General features: G+C 48.4%; 1 protein-coding gene across 1 annotated transcript in view; it reads left to right on the plus strand.

Annotated features, from left to right (window-relative positions):
• Positions 1-4,575, plus strand: part of SLC15A4 (solute carrier family 15 member 4) — a 29,245-nt gene extending 24,670 nt beyond the window's left edge. Inside the window, exon 8 of the mRNA XM_019977690.2 lies at positions 3,458-4,575. Within this exon, the coding sequence (XP_019833249.2) occupies positions 3,458-3,606 (149 nt within the window). The 3' untranslated portion in view covers positions 3,607-4,575. The remainder of the gene's footprint in view (positions 1-3,457) is intronic.
• Positions 4,576-17,904: the final 13,329 nt, after the last annotated feature.

Genomic DNA, 17,904 nt, shown 5'->3' on the forward strand with positions numbered 1-17,904 from the left:
CATCTTGAGCAAAATCACTGGCGAGGGATGAGAGCTCTGCTCTTTGCAGATTGATGTCGCCTGTAAACGGACCCAGAGGTGGAGGCGTCTTTCTTCTTTATATGTTTCACCGGTAAAAAGCACCATTGCTTTTGGTTGCTTTTCCTTGTGTAGTTCTGTGGTATTTGCTGTCCCCTGGTACTTTTAGGTTGTAAATCCCTGTGGAAACCTGATGCAAGCCTAAAGACTGTTCTCCAGAAATGGCAGAATTCCAAAAGCCCTCCCATGATGCAGTTAAAATTCCTGTCCTGAGGTGAGAGTTTAGGTCCGAGAAGCCCTGATAAACAGAAACCGGAGCCCCATGGTGATGTGGTCCATCTGTGAGCACCGGGGCTGTGGGGGTTGGGCAGGCCCAGCCTGGTTGTGGTGAGGAGGGGCCGCCCCCCTCCCTGAGGGTAAGGTCCGGTTACACAGGGGTTCTGAGAGTTCTCCTGGGTTCTTGGTGTCACAGAACAGACCTCCTTCAAAGACTTGTTACAGAGATCAAACCTCTGTAGTTCTTCAGATGTAGCTGCTGTTTCTTAGTTTTTGTTTCATTTTTAAGTGAATCATAAAGGATTGATTGGCTTTGGTCATCCTTGATGCTTTCCAGTGATTTGCTCCCCCCACTGCTAATTTAATAACTGTGGTTTGCCTGTCATTCATCCTTCCTTCTGACAGGTGATTTTAATACTTGCAGCTGTGAGGGTCACCTCCAGCGCTGATGCACACAGGGACCGGTGCTGGACCTGGGTCCTGTGTGTTGATGTTATTTCCACGAGAGGGAGGCGCCGGTCGTGTGTCCTGGATCGGCTGCCCTGTCTAGGAGCGCAGGTGGTCTCCCGTTTCCCTCGAGTGCAGAGAGCTTGCGCCCCTTCTGCCTGCAGCCCCAGGAGCTGGGTGCGATGACGGTGACGCAGGAGGGCATGGCAGGGCTCCCTCTCAGTTAGGGGCAGGGCTGTTGGGGCGGAGATGGGGGACAGGATGGGACTGGGGCACCCCACTCCCACCCCCAAGCTGTGCCACATTCTTCTGGAGGAGGAGCAGAGGCCAGCTTCTCCATGCCCTCTGCTCCACCAGTGCTCAGGTGGCGGTGGGAGCTGACTCAGTGCTTCCCAGCAGACGTGTGGATCACTTCCTGTCGGGTCCCTGGGCTGTGGTCTGTCTCTTCACTGTGTCCCTCTCTCCCCGTCCTCTGCCTGGCCTGCTCGTCTTTGTTGTGTTTAGACTGGGAGCCACATCTATGCTGTGAGGGGCTCTGGTCTTGAAGTGCGCAGCTTGGTGTGCTCTTCATCCCGACCCAAGTGCAGGACGGCTGGAAGCCTTCCTCCTGTTCTTGCTGCGTTAAGCCCCCAGGCCCCGGCAGGATGAATTGCTGTGATGCCAGCCCGCTGAGTCCTGTCGCCTCCCAGTCCTCTGCCGCGGCCGGCGTCTCACTCAGCGCTGTGTTCTCCGAGTCGTCCCCAGTAACTGGTTCTTTTGTTGTTTTTGCGGAATATCTATTGTACAAATAAGTCACAGTTCATTTCTCTGCTGTGCTGTGCATGGGTGTTGCGGGCGTCGCCAGTTGGAGGCTGTCATGAATAGAGCAGCTGGGAATGTTTTTGTGCATGTGTTTGGTGACACGTGAGCTTGTTCCTTGGGGCCCAGGAGTCTGTCTTATCAAATAAAGAACACCCAGAGTTTACCACCTTCATATGCAGTTACCTTCTGTCTGATAAGAGGCCCAAGAAAGCAAAGGCTGATTGTGATAGCTTTTAGGTGGTGGACCCGGTTCTGAACACCCTTCCTAGCCCAGGCTGAGACTTGCCCTGACAGGGAAAACACTGTGTACAGTCCGCTCGGCCTGCCGGCTTTCAGCTCTGCTAGTTTTAACCTCCTGTGTCGTTTGGGGAGGTGAATGTTTCAGGATTGGCACTTTGGCACCACCCCGCAGTGCCATGGTGGGCATGGGCACACCAGGCTCCAGAAGAGGGGGTCTCTGTCCAGGGCGGAGCCCCGCAGGCAGTGAGGACCTAACCATGGCTTTTCAGTATCTGTTGAATAAATGGTAGAAATTCTAGGTATTACTGGATTTGTTTCCAAAGCAGTAAACATAGGAAATCGTTGTCTTCTACAACCTGAGTGAGAATTCTTTAAAAACATGTGAGTGATTATTATGCAAGCACGTGTATTATATCTGTTCGTTCATTCTGTTTAATGAAAGCAGTGTTGAACGTCTAATTTTAATGAGTGTGTGTTCAGATAGAAAAAGGAAGTTCCAGAATAACCCAGCCTGAGGGAGACCTGAGAGGGAAGGAAGTCTGGTGTACCAAGTAAACAAAGTGGAAGTGCTCGTGAAGCCCGGCCGAGAGAACCACGGCTTTCTTCCGAGACGCCCGCTTCCTCTGGACACCTTGCTGATGGACACGTCTCCCCGCCCCTCTGCTTGACTGTGTCAGGCCCTTTTCAGTTGGTGACAAGTGGTGGAAGCGGTTGTGGGGACAGCCGTCTGCAGGGAGCTGGGGTGACCTTCGCCCACAGCCCTGCGTCTCCACGCCAAGGGGCCATGGTGGGTGGTGCTGTGAAACCTCGGTTCTCTGGTGTGCAGACCTGGTACCCCAGACCTCCATGAAGACTGGGGCTCCTCACGGGTACTGCTGAGGAGGCGGCCTTCCGCCCTGGGCACTTCTCATGGCAGCGCTGTTGCTGCCTGGGGGCAGGGTGGGGGGCTGGCCACCATGTTTTCGCATCTTACAAACGAGGAGACTGGGCCCAGAGACCACGACACTGGGTTTGAGCCTGGTTGGTTGAGCTCTGAGGTCCATGACCTTGACCTCCGCCGCCTCACGGTTTGTCAGGAATTAAGTGGAACCTTGCGCGTAGGACGCCTGCATGGTGCTCGGGCATTCAGTATGTCAGCTCTTTGGCAACCTGAAGTTTTTAAGGAGAAATTTAAAAAGCAGATTTGTATCTCCCCGTAGCATGTGGCTTGTGTGTTCAGCCGCCTGCCCTGGCCTGTGAAGGGTACATTGGAGTGTATCTGATGTCAGGTGACAACGCAGGAGTGCAGGAGTCCAGGACTCCTGTGAGACATGATGTCCAGGCCATGTCCTGGGCCGCTGAGTGGTCTTGATAAATGTACAGACTCTGGACCCAGGATACCAAGACCCTCCGCTTCCAGACCTGACTTGGGGACAGTCAGGCTCCTTGTCTGTGGAGCAGGAAAGGCTGGTGACAGGGCCCCAGCATGGAGCTGGTGTTGACGTACAGCCAGCTTCATGGTGGCTCTGGGAGCAAGGCACTTGTGTACTTCAAATTAGGGATAGAATATTCTTTTTTCTTTCGATTTTTTAAATGACAACATTAAAAGTCACCCTGACCTTGGTAGAAACCAAGTTAAAGAAATTGTAAACTTTCTTTCTAAACCCTTGTTTCTTTTTCCTTTCCTTCTCTCCAGGCAACATCAATGGCTGCTATTTGAACTATTACTTTTTCCTTCTGGCGGCCATTCAAGGAGCCACCCTCCTGCTTTTCCTTATTGTTTCTGTGAAATACGACCGTCAGCGGTCGAGAGCGAACGGCACGCCCGCCAGCAGGAGGACCTGATGCTCCCGCACCCCTGTCGGGTCTGTTGGACGGACAGATGGACGAACGGATCCATGGGAAGGGGCTGTGGGGGCTCAGAGAGTGGATGGCTGACTTTCTGAGACTTGGCGTGACACCGGGATTGGTCTCTTCTCTTACCGGTAGCCTAGGTGAGTGCTTCCCTGCGGTTCATCTCCTGCCGTCTGGGCCTTCCTGGAGCAGATGCACAGGCTGCCGCAGGCTTCTCAGCACCGAAGACCCTGGTTCACCCTGCAGCTGGTCTCCTCTGGCAAACACCCGCAGACGCTGACACTGAGTCTCTGGAGACGACACCCATGCGGGTTGGCATCCCAGTATTTTAAACAAGTATCTCATCTCCTTGCCGTAAAACCTGCGCTCACCGTCTTCTTCTTTCTTGATGAATAGACACCTGTTTCCATTGAGGAACAGGAGGATTTGTTAAGAAACGAAAGGGTGGTCAAGTGCCGCAAAGGTTTTATAGAGAAGTCCTGCTCATGGTTTCTCTCCTAAGCCACAAATCTTGCCAACACCAAGTTCCTCGGTACAGGCCGGCGGTGAATGCATTTTATCTGCTGCTTCAAATAGTGCTAATATTTTAAACTGTTGAGATCGCTTTCCTGTTGTTTCCTTAAGAACATGATGTACTAAGAACTATTTAAGACCATGTGTTCATCTCAACCTGTGACGCAGCCTGACGTGTGTTTTAAAACCTCGCCTAGTCAATGCTCGTGTACGATTTCACTGTGGCACCACTGAGACTGAAGACCCGCTCTTGCGGGGAAGGACCTCCGCTGAAGGGCACTGGTGCGAGCGGGGACGGTTGGCAGTGTTCACTGTGAGCCTGAACTGTCGACAGCCGCTGGCTCTGGGCGGTGGGGGTTTCTCGTTTTGTCTAATAAACTATTCCTCATTTGTTGCTGTGCTTTTGGTATAACTTTATTATAAAAACACCTTGATTTTGAGACCCACTGACTGCTTCTCTGTGTGCTCTGTCCACCACCGTCACACGTGTGCGTTTTATGTGTGGACGTCGTGTGAGTTCCTCAGCTGTCACGTAGACCGTGTGAGGGGTCCTCAGGCAGGAACTGGTGCAAAGTCTCAATAAAACGCCTGCTCCTGCTGCAACTCTTTGACTGTCTAGGAGAGTGATACTTGCGCCTGCTCTGTACTAAAATACAATTTTATATTATTTATGTTATTTTGTTTGGAGAACAAAAAAGCAAACACCTTACTCATCTGGGTGTGAGTTTGTATTAAAGATAAATAAGGGTTGGAAAGCCCTGCTCTAGGAAATAAATACACCATCCTCCAGGAGTATAGTTTCAGCCTTCAGGATCCATTACATATTGAAAACCATTACCTCATGCTGTCAAAAAATCACATTTTTTTCTGTAAGGAATCGGGCACAAAAGGGAAAGGGGTTGTGTGACGAGAGCTCAGCCTGTCCCTGGGCTCTGTGTGGTGCGCGTGCCCCAGGCGTGTGGAGGCGGCATGTGGGGCCCACGTCCTTGCCCAACCTCTGGGCCTTACATGGGCTGGGAATCTGTACAGGTAGCCAGGTACACCTCTCCTGTTAAGGGGAAGCTGTCTAGAAAGCCAGTCGGTTAAAGAACTGATGGCCTTTTAACTTTCTACCTGAATTTAGAGAGTGTACCATTGTGGTTGCTGTGTGGTGCTGAACAGCAGTTGAATAAACAAATCCACAAAACCAGTATGCTGTCATGGGGTTCTCATTAAAACACATGCCTGCCCTGCAGACCTCGCTGTGGGTCTCCAGCCAGTGATCGTGTCCTCCATTGGAAGACGCTCGTCTCTGCTTTCTCTTCCTTGATGGTGGATGAAACTGAGCGCTCTATTTCTGCTCAGTCTCATGGGCGGGTTTAAAGAGAACGTTGTCATCAGGCTGAGTTCTTTGTCAGGAGCTCACGCATCTCCAGGTTTCTCATGGAGCTCGCAGGCTGCTGTCCGTCTTTCTGGCTTCACGGGCGGTAGTCCCACCTCTGAGGGGCGACTGGAGCATCTCTACCCACCTCAACATCCGGATGTGGAGGTGGCCTCTTCTCGCGAGAGCAGGGAAAGCACAAAATGATACATATAACACTGCAAAGTTTCAAAGCAACAAGTCCTTTCAAAATTACAGGGGGCCTTTTATGAAACCCTGATCACTTCTTAAGTCCAGGTAATAAAGAATGGATGATCTTCAATATTAGTGAACTGTTCCACTCGGCGCAAAACAATCCCGTCGCTTGAAAAAGCGCATTAAAGAAGAGCAGAGTGCTGTGATAATCCGAAATCACCACACAGTTTACGGGCATCTTTGAGTAGAAATCATTTGAGCAGATACTTTCAAATGTTCATTGCAACACCTTGCTGTTTTGAAAATAAGGCCTTTTAGGGGAAATAATACATGTTTAAAAAGTGCTTTTGGAACTAAGACAAATTAAGGGAGCAATACAAAATGCAAAGGAAAAAACAAAACACCTCCAGACTGCATAAGTGGAACATCAGCATTTGCTAACTTCCAAGTGGGCTAAGAGAGGCACGCACCTTGGAAAGGAAGTCAGGCCAGGGCCAGGGAGTTGCACCTGCAGTCTCATCTATGTTAGTGCCTCCTCCAGACCCGAGCGCAGGGAAGAGGGTCTAGGGCTGACAGCTGAGCAGACCCAGACAGGAGCGACTTCACCACAGCCAAGACTCCATAGTGACAATGACCCGACAGGAACCACATTCTCTTCCCAGTTCCAGGCTGATTTTCCGGCGGCTCTGCCTCCTGGCAAAACAGGTTGAGTAGGGAGTGGAGAGGAAGGCACCCGACCGTGGTGCTCTAAAGAAACGCATGATGAAGCCCTGGATCTTGGGACACCAGCAGCAGAGCTGGAGGTGGATGGGCCAGTCAGGATCTCTCACTTGCACAAAGTTCTACAAATCCTCCCCTAATGCTCAGAGCTGCAGTCATGAATTGTTCTTAAAAATAGATCCAGTATCTTAACCAAAGTGGCTTCTGCCTGACCGACCACAGAATGTGGGCAGGAGATTCTAGGGCGTAGGTGATGCTTGAAGCCTCGGTTTGTGAGAACACAGAGAGAAGGGACATAATGTGGCTGCTCTCGTGCTCCAAGGTCAGAGGGATGAGGGGTGGGCACGTCTCCAGAAAGAAGCGGAGACAGACACCAAGTCTCTCCTGCTGAGCAATGAGTCAGAGGTGGGGACCCTGGTGACCACTGTTGAGGGCTGGTGTGCTGGAGAGGAGGGTCTGCAGACAGCTGAGAAGGGAGAGCTAGGCACCCATAAAATGGCGCTAACTTGACCCTAAAGGGAACCAAAGACAATAGGTGGTAGCCAGGGAGCCAAGTCGGAGAAGGCAGTGGCACCCCACTCCAGTACTCTTGCCTGGAAAATCCCAGGGATGGAGGAGCCTGGTAGGCTGCAGTCCATGGGGTCGCAAAGAGTTGGACACGACTGAGCAACTTCACTTTCACTTTTCACTTTCATGTATTGGAGGAGGAAATGGCAACCCACTCCAGTGTTCTTGCCTGGAGAATCCCAGGGACAGGGGAGCCTGGTGGGGTGCCGTCTATGGCGTCGTACAGAGTCGGACGTGACTGAAGCAACTTAGCAGCAGCAGCAGCAGTTGCCCGACCAGAGATTGAACCGGGCCCCCCTGCAGTGGAAGCAGGACCAAGTCCTTACTGTTGGGCCTCCAGGGAATTACCAGAGATGACTTTTCTGGCCTTTTTGAGCCTCAGGAGGCTGCCTTCATCCACTGGCTAGGACCCCCTCCCTCCCTCTGCAAAGCCAGCGTCTGCATGCTGAGTCACCCACATCCCTCTGACCTCTGCCTCCTCTTCCACTTTTAAGGATTCTTGCAATAACGCCTGGACCATGCAGATAACCCAGGCTGATCTCAAGTTGGCTAATAAATGCAGTCATCTTTGCTTGATACGGACCTGTAAACAGGTCCTGAGAGTTCGCATGTGGACATCTTTGGGGGCCTTTCTTCTGCCCATCACTGTGGCCGACCGCAGTCAGAGTTTTAAATGTTCAAGCTACTATGTGAGGAGACATGTTGTCACAGGAGAAGCCCATCATCAATCAAAACTACCTTCCACACATAGCTGGTAAAAATGCTAAACTCGCCCTCTCTTGTTCTGGCAGTGCTAATAGCCAACAAAATTAATTTTTTGGGGACAGATCCAGACATGAATTTTTATACTTTGTATTATGGCATAAATGAATTTGCTGGGTACAGATGTGCATATGAAAAATTGAATTTGTTGTAGAAAACTGACTTAGAAGGTGGGACATTCCCCCATACACCTGTTCCCATCGAGTCATCCACCCAAGCCACCTAGCACAGCGTGCTGGTCAGATAACCAGAACAGCCGTGGACACGTCACCTGGTTTCCTTTTTTTTTTTTTTGGCCTTGCCATGTGGCTTGTGGGATCTTAGTTCCTCGATCAGGGATTGAACCTGAGACTTTGGCAGTGAGACCCAGGCCCCCTAACCACTGGATCGCCAGGGAAGTTCTTCCTGTTCATTTTTGGTCCAGGATTTTAATTTTTCTACATTCTGAACACAAAAGTAGTGTGTTTTTGGAGTCAAGCAAATTCCAACAGGCTGAAAGTTCAGGACTTACCTGGCAGTCCAATGGTTAGAACTCTGCACTTCCACTGCAGAGGACCAGGGTTCAGTCCCTGGTCTGGGAACTAAGATCCCATATGACTTGGGCAACTAAGCCCATGCCTGGCAACTCCTGACTTGCTCGCTCTGGGGCCTGTGCACTACAACAAGAGAGAAGCCCGTGTGCCCCAAAGAAGAGCCTGTGTGAGGAAGCCATGACCCAACGGAGGCAAAAAAGAAAAAGAAGTTCAGGTCAGCCTTGTGTTAGGCTGAATACCACCCTTCCCCAAAGATGTCTACATCCAGATCCCTGGAACTTAGGCTATGTTCCCTCATGTTGCAAAAGATGAAGATGTGATTAGAGATCCTGAGATGGAGATGGTACCCTGAGTTACCTGGGAGAGCCTTTGGAATCACAAGGGTCCTCATAAATGAGGAGGCTGGAGTTCAGCATCAGAAGTGAGGACAGAAGGAGTGGGCAGAGGATATGTCACTGGCTTTGAAGAGGGAGGGAGGGACCATGAGTTCTTTGGGGGGTTGGTTTGTTTGTTTGGGGCTGCTTTGGGTCTTAGTTGCAGCTTGCAGGATATTTCAATTGGAGTGGGGTCTTCTCTCTAGTTGTTCACAGGTACCAGGCTCACAAACTGAGTTGCCCTGCAACATGTGGGATCTTTGTCCCCCGACCAGGGATCGAACCCACATCCCCCTGCACTGGCAAGCAGATTCTTAACCACTGGACCACCAGGAAAGTTCCCCACGAGCCCCTTTTTGTTACAAGACTCAACCTCACTCTCTCACTCTCCTCACCCTTAATCCTGGCCCTGTTGTGTGAATTTACTCCGTCTCTCAGCCTGTGGCTTGTTCATTTCCAGGATGGGGCATCCCTGGCATTCCCCGGGAATCCAGTAAAATCTCTGCCTGCTTTGACTAATTGCAGATGAGTGATTTATCTCAAGTGACCTCAGTGCTCTAGAATTTACAGCTTCCATCCCGTCTGAGCCGTTTGTCGTTCCCAGAGCTGAAAGGGAATGGACACACTTCAGGGATGGTTGGAGAAGCCTCCGAGTGGATTTATGCATGCCATTTAAAATTTTAAACTCGAAGCAAGCTAGTTAGACCCAGAGGACTTCTTGCTTACTGCTCTTCAGGGCTCAGATATTTCAGAGACATAAACCAAACCACAGAATTCAGCAGTTTTCTAATGTCCTGGATACCATGTTAAGTGCAAGTCATCATTCACAAGGAGCCACGGTGCGGTTGGAAACAGCAAAGTCAGAGAAGGAGAATCGGCCTGCTCGCATGGATCACAGGTCTTGTTCATTCATTCCCTCCCTTCATTCAGTCACTCAACAAACACCCCCTTACGTACCTAGTGTGTGCTGGCTCTGTGTTAAACTTGGGGGGAAGCCACAGTGAACAAAACAAAGTCTCAGTTCTCTTAGAACTCATGTCTTAATGAGGGAGTCAATAAACATGTAAGCAAACAATAACACTGCAGAAAGCATGAGGGTTCTGCTGAAAACAGTATAAGATGATAGGGTAGCATCATCTCCCGTGATGAGGCAACTGGATGCAGAGCAAGACTTGGACTTAAAACGCTTCTCAGGGTGGTCCTGCCTCCTTCTGTCCAGCTACTGAGAAGCTGGTAAGTTGTCTGCCATTTCTTGTTTGCCCTGCCATCTGGTGGCTGGAAATAGAACTACAGGCTACTTTCCTAAAAATAGAAAACTTTTGATACAAAAAAATCACATTGGTTAAGGGTACAAGTTCAGTTCAGTTCAGTCGCTCAGTCGCGTCCGACTCTGCGACCCCATGAATCGCAGCACACCAGGCCTCCCTGTCCATCACCAACTCCTGGAGTTCACTCAGATTCACGTCCATCGAGTCAGTGATGCCATCCAGCCATCTCATCCTCTGTCATCCCCTTCTCCTCCTGCCCCCAATCCCTCCCAGCATCAGAGTCTTTTCCAATGAGTCAACTCTTCGCATGAGGTGGCCAAAGTACTGGAGTTTCAGCCTTAGCATCAGGTAAATAAGTCCTGGAGTTCAAATCCACGACATAGTGTTATAATTGACAATACAGTGATATAAACTTCGAAGCTGATAAGAGACCAGTTCTTGATAGATCCCAACCACAAAAATGGAAATGTTAATTATGCAATGAGATAAGATCTTAACAAAAGCACCTGGGGTAATCATAGTGTAGTATATACATGTATCAAATCAGTATAGACACCCTAAACTGATACAATGTCATGTGTTAATTATATTTGCATTACAAAGAATTTTTTAATTGTGAAGAGAAGAAAAATAGTTAGAATCCACCAAAATGTATGAATCCTCGTCCCTCAAGTCATTTTTTCCCCAAAACCTCTTAGAGTCAATGTAAGTATTTGAGATCTACTTAGAATTTATTGTGTGCGTTGTGTGTTTAGTCATTCAGTTGTATCCAACTCTTTGTGACCCCATGGACTGTAGCAAGCCAGGCTCCTCTGTCTGTAGGACTTCCCAGGCAAGAATACTGGAGGGGGTTGCCATTCCCTTCTCCAGGGGATCTTCCCGACCCAGGGATGGAACCCCATCTCCTGCACTGCAGGTGGATTCTTTACAGCTGAGTGACCAGGGAAGAATTTATTAGAGCTAAGTTGCCTTTGTCTTCAACTTTATTTCACTTTCTCTCATACAGGATTCTTTCTTCTAAAATGACTGTGAACTTGCACCTCCATGGGGAGAGCCTGCAGTGCGATCCCAGAGCAGGAAAGGAGGAAGAGGAAGAGAAACAGGAGCGGAGAGAGAGCAGGCAACAGAAGTTACTGAGCTGGATGCTGCCACTGTGGTCCCTGGCCCTGGATTTGGTGAGTCCTCCCGAAACGCATCTTTACAAAGATCTTAATGACCCAGATAACCATGATGGTGTGCTCACTCACTTAGAGCCAGACATCGTGGAGGGAGAAGCTAAGTGGACCTTAGGAAGCATCACTATGAACAAAGTTAGTGGAGGTGATGGAATTCCAGCTGAGCTATTTCAAAATCCTAAAAGATGATACTGTGAAAGTACCTTACTCAATATTCCAGCAAATTTGGAAAACTCAGCAGTGGCCACAGGACTGGAAAAGGTCAGTTTTCATTCCAATCCCAAAGAAGGGCTATGCCAAAGAATGCTCAAACTACCGCACAATTGCACTCATCTCACATGTTAGCAAAGTAATGCTCAAAATTCTCCAAGATAGGCTTCAACAGTACATGAACCAAGAACTTCCAGATGTTCAAACTGGATTTAGAAAAGGCAGAGGAACCTGAGATCAAATTGCCAACATCTGTTGGATCATAGAAAAGCAAGAGAATTCCAGAAAAACATCTACTTCTGCTTCATTGTCTACACTAAAGCCTTTGACTGTGTGTATCACAACAAACTGTGGAAAATTCTTAAAGAGATGGGAATACCAGACCACCTTACCTGCCTCCTGAGAAACCTGTATGAAGGTCAAGAAGCAATAGTTAGAATCGGACATAGAAAAATGGACTGGTTCAAAATTGGGAAAGGAGTAAGTCAAGGCTGTATATTGTCACACTGCTTATTTAACCTATATGCAGAGTACATCATGCAACATGCCAGGCTGGATGAAGCACAACCAGGAATCAAGATTGCTGGGAGAAATATCAATAACTTCAGATATGCAGATGACACCACCCTTACGGCAGAAAGCAAAGAGGAACTATAGAGCCTCTTGAGGAAGGTGAAAGAGGAGAGTGAAAAAGCTGGCTTAAAACTCAGCATTCAGAAAATGAAAATCATGGATTCCACTCCCGTCACTTCATGGCAAATAGATGTGGTAACAATGGAAACAATGAGAGACTTTATTTTCTTTGGCTCCAAAATCACTGCAGATGGTGACTGCAGCCATTAAATTAGACGATGCTTGCTCCTTGGAACCAAAGCTATGACCAACCTAGACAGCATTTTAAAAAGCAGACATTACTTTGCCAACAAAGGTCCATCTAGTCAAAGGTGTGGTTTTTCCAGCAGTCATGTATGGATGTGAGAGTTGGATCATAAAGAAGGCTGAGCACCAAAGAATTGATGTTTATGAACTGTGGTGTTGGAGAAGACTCTTGAGAGTCCCTTGGACTGCAAGGAGATCCAACCAGTCCATCCTAAAGGAAACCAGTCCTGAATATTCATTGAAAGGACTAATGCTGAAGCTGAAGCTCCAATACTTTGGCCACCTGATGTGAAGAGCCAGCTCATTAAAAGAACCCCTGATGCTGGGAAAGATTGGAGGTGGGAGGAGAAGGGGAGGACAGAGGATGAGATGGTTGGATTTCATCACTGACTCAATGAACATGAGTTTGAGCAAGCGCTGGGAGATTCTGATGGACAGGGAAGCCTGGCATGCTGCAGTCCATGGGGACGCAAAGAGTTGGACATGACTGAGCGACTGAACAGCAACAACATGAAGTGCATCTCAGAGCTCTTTTCTGGGGACACGGGGACCACCCATCGCCCCTTGTCCAGTGAAGCATGCATGCCCTGACTGTTTCTGAGCTTCCAAGGGTGAGTGCTGAGCAGGTCCCCATGCATCACTCCTCAGCTCCCCGACGCCAGTGGAGACAGAAAGATCCCAGGGTTTTCTGGAGGTTTCCTGGCCCACCTAGTGGGGCTGGGAGGGTTTTTAAATGGGAGAAGTGTCCAGGGCACTGGGAGTCTATGCCAGCTAGCCAGGGAGTCTTCCAGGAAGGTATTTCAGGGACCAAGGGAGCTCCCACAAGTGAAGACAGAGGAGACTGCTGTGGCAGGCGCTGGAGTAGACAAACCCCTCCTAACTACACTCAGAAGTTTCTCAAGAAGGAAAGTGCCTGGTAACAAGAAACAGAGCCTTCCCTGGAGTGTTTCGTGTGGGGGTCTTCCCCTCTTAGAGGGTCTCGAGGGACCCATGTTCACCCCTGCAGGTTCTGAGAGCCGTGTGTCCAGAGCTGCTTGCTGGCCTCTTGGAGGCGGTCCTCCCTGAGGGCTGGAGGGAGGTCAGAATGGCTCGAGGACACTCACTGGATTTAGGGCCACCTTCATTCAGTATGATCTTAACTCCATCCTTAAAGACCTCATGTCCAAATAAGATCTGATTCTGTAATTCTAAGTAGATGTGAATTTAGGGGGAATACTATTCAAACCACTACACCCAGCATTGGAAAATGAGATTTTTCTATTTAAAAAATTCCATACTTTTGGAAATAGGTCAAGATGGGATTCCAGTCCCTGGGGTATAAGCTGGAACCGCCTCCTTTGGAAGGGATGTTTTCTGGTTTGTCATGGTACCTGCCTCTCCGAGGAGGCATACATACACACCTTTGGCCAGGCTGGTTACTGCATTTACATCATCTGCCTGGATTGGGCAAGTTTCCAGTCCTCTGTGTGGCAGAATTCACTTGATAGCAGAGAATGACTATTATGGTTCATTGTGGCCAAAATGAAACAAAATCGCCTCTCTCAAACAGCTGCTGCTGCTGCTAAGTTGTTCCAGTCATGTCCGACTCTGTGCGACCCCATAGATGGCAGCCCACCAGGCTCCCCTGTCCCTGGGATTCTCTAGGCAAGAACACTGGAGTGGGTTGCCATTTCCTTCTTCAGTGCATGAAAAGTGAAAAGTGAAAGTGAAGCCGCTCAGTGGTGTCTGACTCTTAGCACCCCCATGGACTGCAGCCTACCAGGCTCCTCCATCCATGGGATTTTCCAGGCAAGAGTATTGGAGTGGGATGCCATTGCCTTCGCCGTTTCAAACAGCATATCAGTATAAAAAGTAGTCATTCACATCTCTGTCTTCAGAACCTTAACAGTGGCTCACAAGTTAGAACATAGTCCCTCGATGGATTTCTGTTTGGGGCAGACAATTCATATTATGGACATTTGTATCATTCCAGTGAAGTAAAGCCACTGCTTTACTCTCTTTATCTTACTCATTAGCCCAGATCACTCCTACCTCCTGGAGAGGGAAAGTCCATCCACGAGATGGATACTGTGTGGTCTTACTTTTTTGTCCTTGGTAAGAGGGAATCTGATTCACGTTGCTCATTATGCTGCAAAGATTCAGTCCTGGAGAAATAGGTTACTGTCATGAAGTTGTAAGAGACATAACTCATTGGTTTAAGGATATGAAAAACCCAGACATGAATTGCAAGTATGGCTGGATCCAGCAGCTCAGATTATGTTGTCAGGACTCCAACTCTTCCCATTTTTTGGATGTGGTTTTATATGTGTTGGCATCCTTCTCAGATCATCTTTCCCCACAAGACTGCAAGAGTTCCTGATCCCTAGGAGCTACATGCTTTCATTCTACCAACTTTAAGTCCCATGAAAATAGGGTTTCTGTTTCCCAAAACTCCACTGAAAGTCTTGGAGTTGATCTCATAGGCTTTACTAGCAGGGTTACAGACACATGTCCATCACCGTGGCCAGGATGGCACAACACTTTGATTGCCCAGGACTGCATCTCATGCCACCTTGGAGACAAGGTCAGACGCAGCGCCTCCAAACCACACAAATAAGGACTGGGGGAGTGTGGCTCTCCATGAAAAGTCTGGGAGATGGTCTCCACAGGAAGGCGAAACAAATTTAGCAAACTAATAAGTGTTATATATTGTTACCCATTTTATCTGTTTGGACTCTTAGGACTTCAGCCCTTCACCCAAGTTCAGCAGTCAATACTCTACAAAGACTTTACTCATTTTATTGATTTTTAAAATATTTATTTATTTATTTTTGGTTCCATCAATCTTTATAAATAAATACACTTATTTATTTTTGGTTACTACATGGGGGTTTCTGTAGTTGAGGTGTGTGGATTTAGTTGCCCCAAGGCATGTAGGACGTTAGTTCCATGACCAGGGATCAAACCCACATCCCCTGCATTGGAAGATGGATTTTAACTATTGGACCAGCAGGGAAGTCTCCTACCCATTTTATTAACAGATAGTCTCGCCTATATTGCTTTATCTTACTGTCTAAACAAGATCTCCCCAAACTGAACCTCTCATCCATCTCACGAGTTGTCATCAGAACTAAGTGAGATCTTTTAATTAAAACAACACAACACAGAGGCTCAACCCAGGAGACGATTGCCCACCCTCATGCTGTAAACACCTCAGCTCATCCTCATTCCATCTACAAAGACCCTATTTCCAAATAAGGTCATGTTCACAGGTCCTAGCGGGGAGGACTTGGGTATCTCTTCTGAGGGATACCTTCCAACTCATGACACTGGGTATTATTTATTTAATATATATATTTTAAGCCAACTCTTTTTCCTGCCTAAGTGAGAGTGGGCAGAGAGCTGGTAGGGAGTAGATCTTTAAAACAGATTCCCTGCAGGTTGGGGGTGGGTCACATCCCACTTTTCCACTTTCTAGGTGAGGGAAGAGACGTATCGCTTTCTCTCTGTGTGCTTGTATCCTTTTTGGTATGATAACTGCATCTGCCTCATAAGCTGGTAATGAGAATTAAATACAGGAATACATACATACGCCCTAACTGGTGCCTCACACACAGGAGAGGGGAGCTCTGGTCATCATAGGATTTGTTATAAAAGGAAGTGGTATCATTGCCTCAGATGGCAGACCACAGCCTGGTACTATCAATGAAAGGGAACCACCGAGGGACTTCCCTGGTGGTCCAGTGGTTAAGAATCAGCCTTCCAGTGCAGGGATGCAGGTTTGATCCCTGGTCGGGGAACTAAGATCCTACATGCCTCAACAGAGAGAGCTTATGCACTGCAACTAAAACGCAGTGAAGCCAAAATTAAGTTAAAATAAATAAAACACAATGTTGGGACTTCCTTGGTGGTCCAGTGGTTAAGAGTCTATCTTCCAAAGCAGAGGATGCTGGTTCAATCCCTGGTCAGGGAGTTATAATAAGATCCCACAAGCTGTGGGGCAACTAAGCCAGAGCTCCACAACTAGGGAGAAGCCTATGTGCACTGCAGTGAAGGCCTGATGAGGCAAATAAATATATCTATATACATATATTTAAAGAAAGAAAGTGAAGTGAAAAGTGAAAGTGTTTGTCGATCAGTTGAGTCTGATCCTTTGCAACCCCATGGGATTGTAGCCCACCAGGTTCCTCTGTCCATGGAATTCTCCAGGCAAGAATAGTGGAGTGGGTTGCCATTTCCTTCTCCAGGGGATCTTCCCTATTCTGGGATCGAACCCAGATCTCCCACATTGCAGGCAGATTTTTACTGTCAGAGCCACCACGGAAGCCCCCCTCACCCTGCAAGAAAAAGGAGAACCTTCAAATTCCACAAACACAGCTGCATACTGTTGCCTGTCAATGGCTCAGGCCTTAAAACATGGCAGTGTTTTAAGAGGTAAAGCATGAAAAAATAAATAAATAAATAAAGAGGTAAAGCATGGTAAAACAAGCCAGCACCCACTGAGGCTGCCTCTGGGACCCGCAGAGAGGACTTAGGTGGCAGTACTTTTCTCAGGATCTGGGTCAACGTTGTTTTGTGCCTAGGGTCAGTCAGGGCTGGGGCGGTGGTAAGCAGGGGCTGCTGTGAGGTTCCCCGACAGGCTTCATTCTGGGGATTATGAGAATGGTGTCAGACACCCTCCGGCAGCCTCGCCAGACCAGCAGCACGCCCACATGCCAGGACCCGCTCAGCCAGCTCCCTGGAGATGGTCCAGCTGCTCCAGGAAGGGGTGGGCCTGGCTCACCCCGGAGGGGTGGGGGTGTTTGGTCTTCAGGCCCCAGCGGCAGCCCTGGCGGTGATGTCAGCTGTTGGAGCTTGTGAAACAAAGGCTGTCTTTGTCTCCAGATTCTGCATAGACAGCAGGACCTGCCAATAGCAGAGCTTAGCGACTGCCTCTTTTCACACACAAACACATACACACGCATGCATATGCTGATTTACATGCATACACATAATCATGTATGCGTGTGCACACATGTGTGTGTTACTTGCTCAGTCGTGTCAGACTCTTTGTGACCCCGTGGACTGTAGCCCACCAGGCTCCTCTGTCCATGGGATTCTCCAGGCAAGAATACCAGAGTGGGTTGCCATGCTCTTCTCCAGCGGATCTTCCTGACCCAGGGATCGAGCCCAGGTCTCCCTACATTGCAGGCAGATTGTTTACCATCTGAGCCACCAGGGAAACCCACACTTAAACATTCATGAACAAAAACACACATATAAGCATATGTGAATACATACACACAAGTGCATACACGTGCACCATATATCCAACTCATGTATGCACATATGTGTGCACACTATTCAATTATGTGCATGCAAATACAAACTCATATGTTTGCACACATACATAAACATATTCATGCATGTGTGTACACATTCATGAATGAATACACACATGTATACAGGCATAAATATATGCACACAAATGCACACACACATAAAACAGTCTCCTGTATGCATGCACATGTGCACAATTAAGTGTGCAAAAACACATGTCAGCTTTAGCCTCTGGCTCCCACTAGCTTCCCCATCAGGGAAGCCATGCCTGGAGCAGGAGAAGAAAAGCAGGTGAAGATCACGCCTCCTGAATCTGGTGGGAGGCGATTGGAGAAGAGCAGATAAGGAAGAACGGAAGGCATGAAGACTGGGTGGAGCTGAGCACTGTTTTTGCATCTCAGATGATGTTACCTTTTTCTCTAATAATTCACCTTC

This window comes from Bos indicus, chromosome 17 (genome assembly GCF_029378745.1).
Source record: "Bos indicus isolate NIAB-ARS_2022 breed Sahiwal x Tharparkar chromosome 17, NIAB-ARS_B.indTharparkar_mat_pri_1.0, whole genome shotgun sequence".
Classification (NCBI taxonomy): domain Eukaryota; kingdom Metazoa; phylum Chordata; class Mammalia; order Artiodactyla; family Bovidae; genus Bos; species Bos indicus.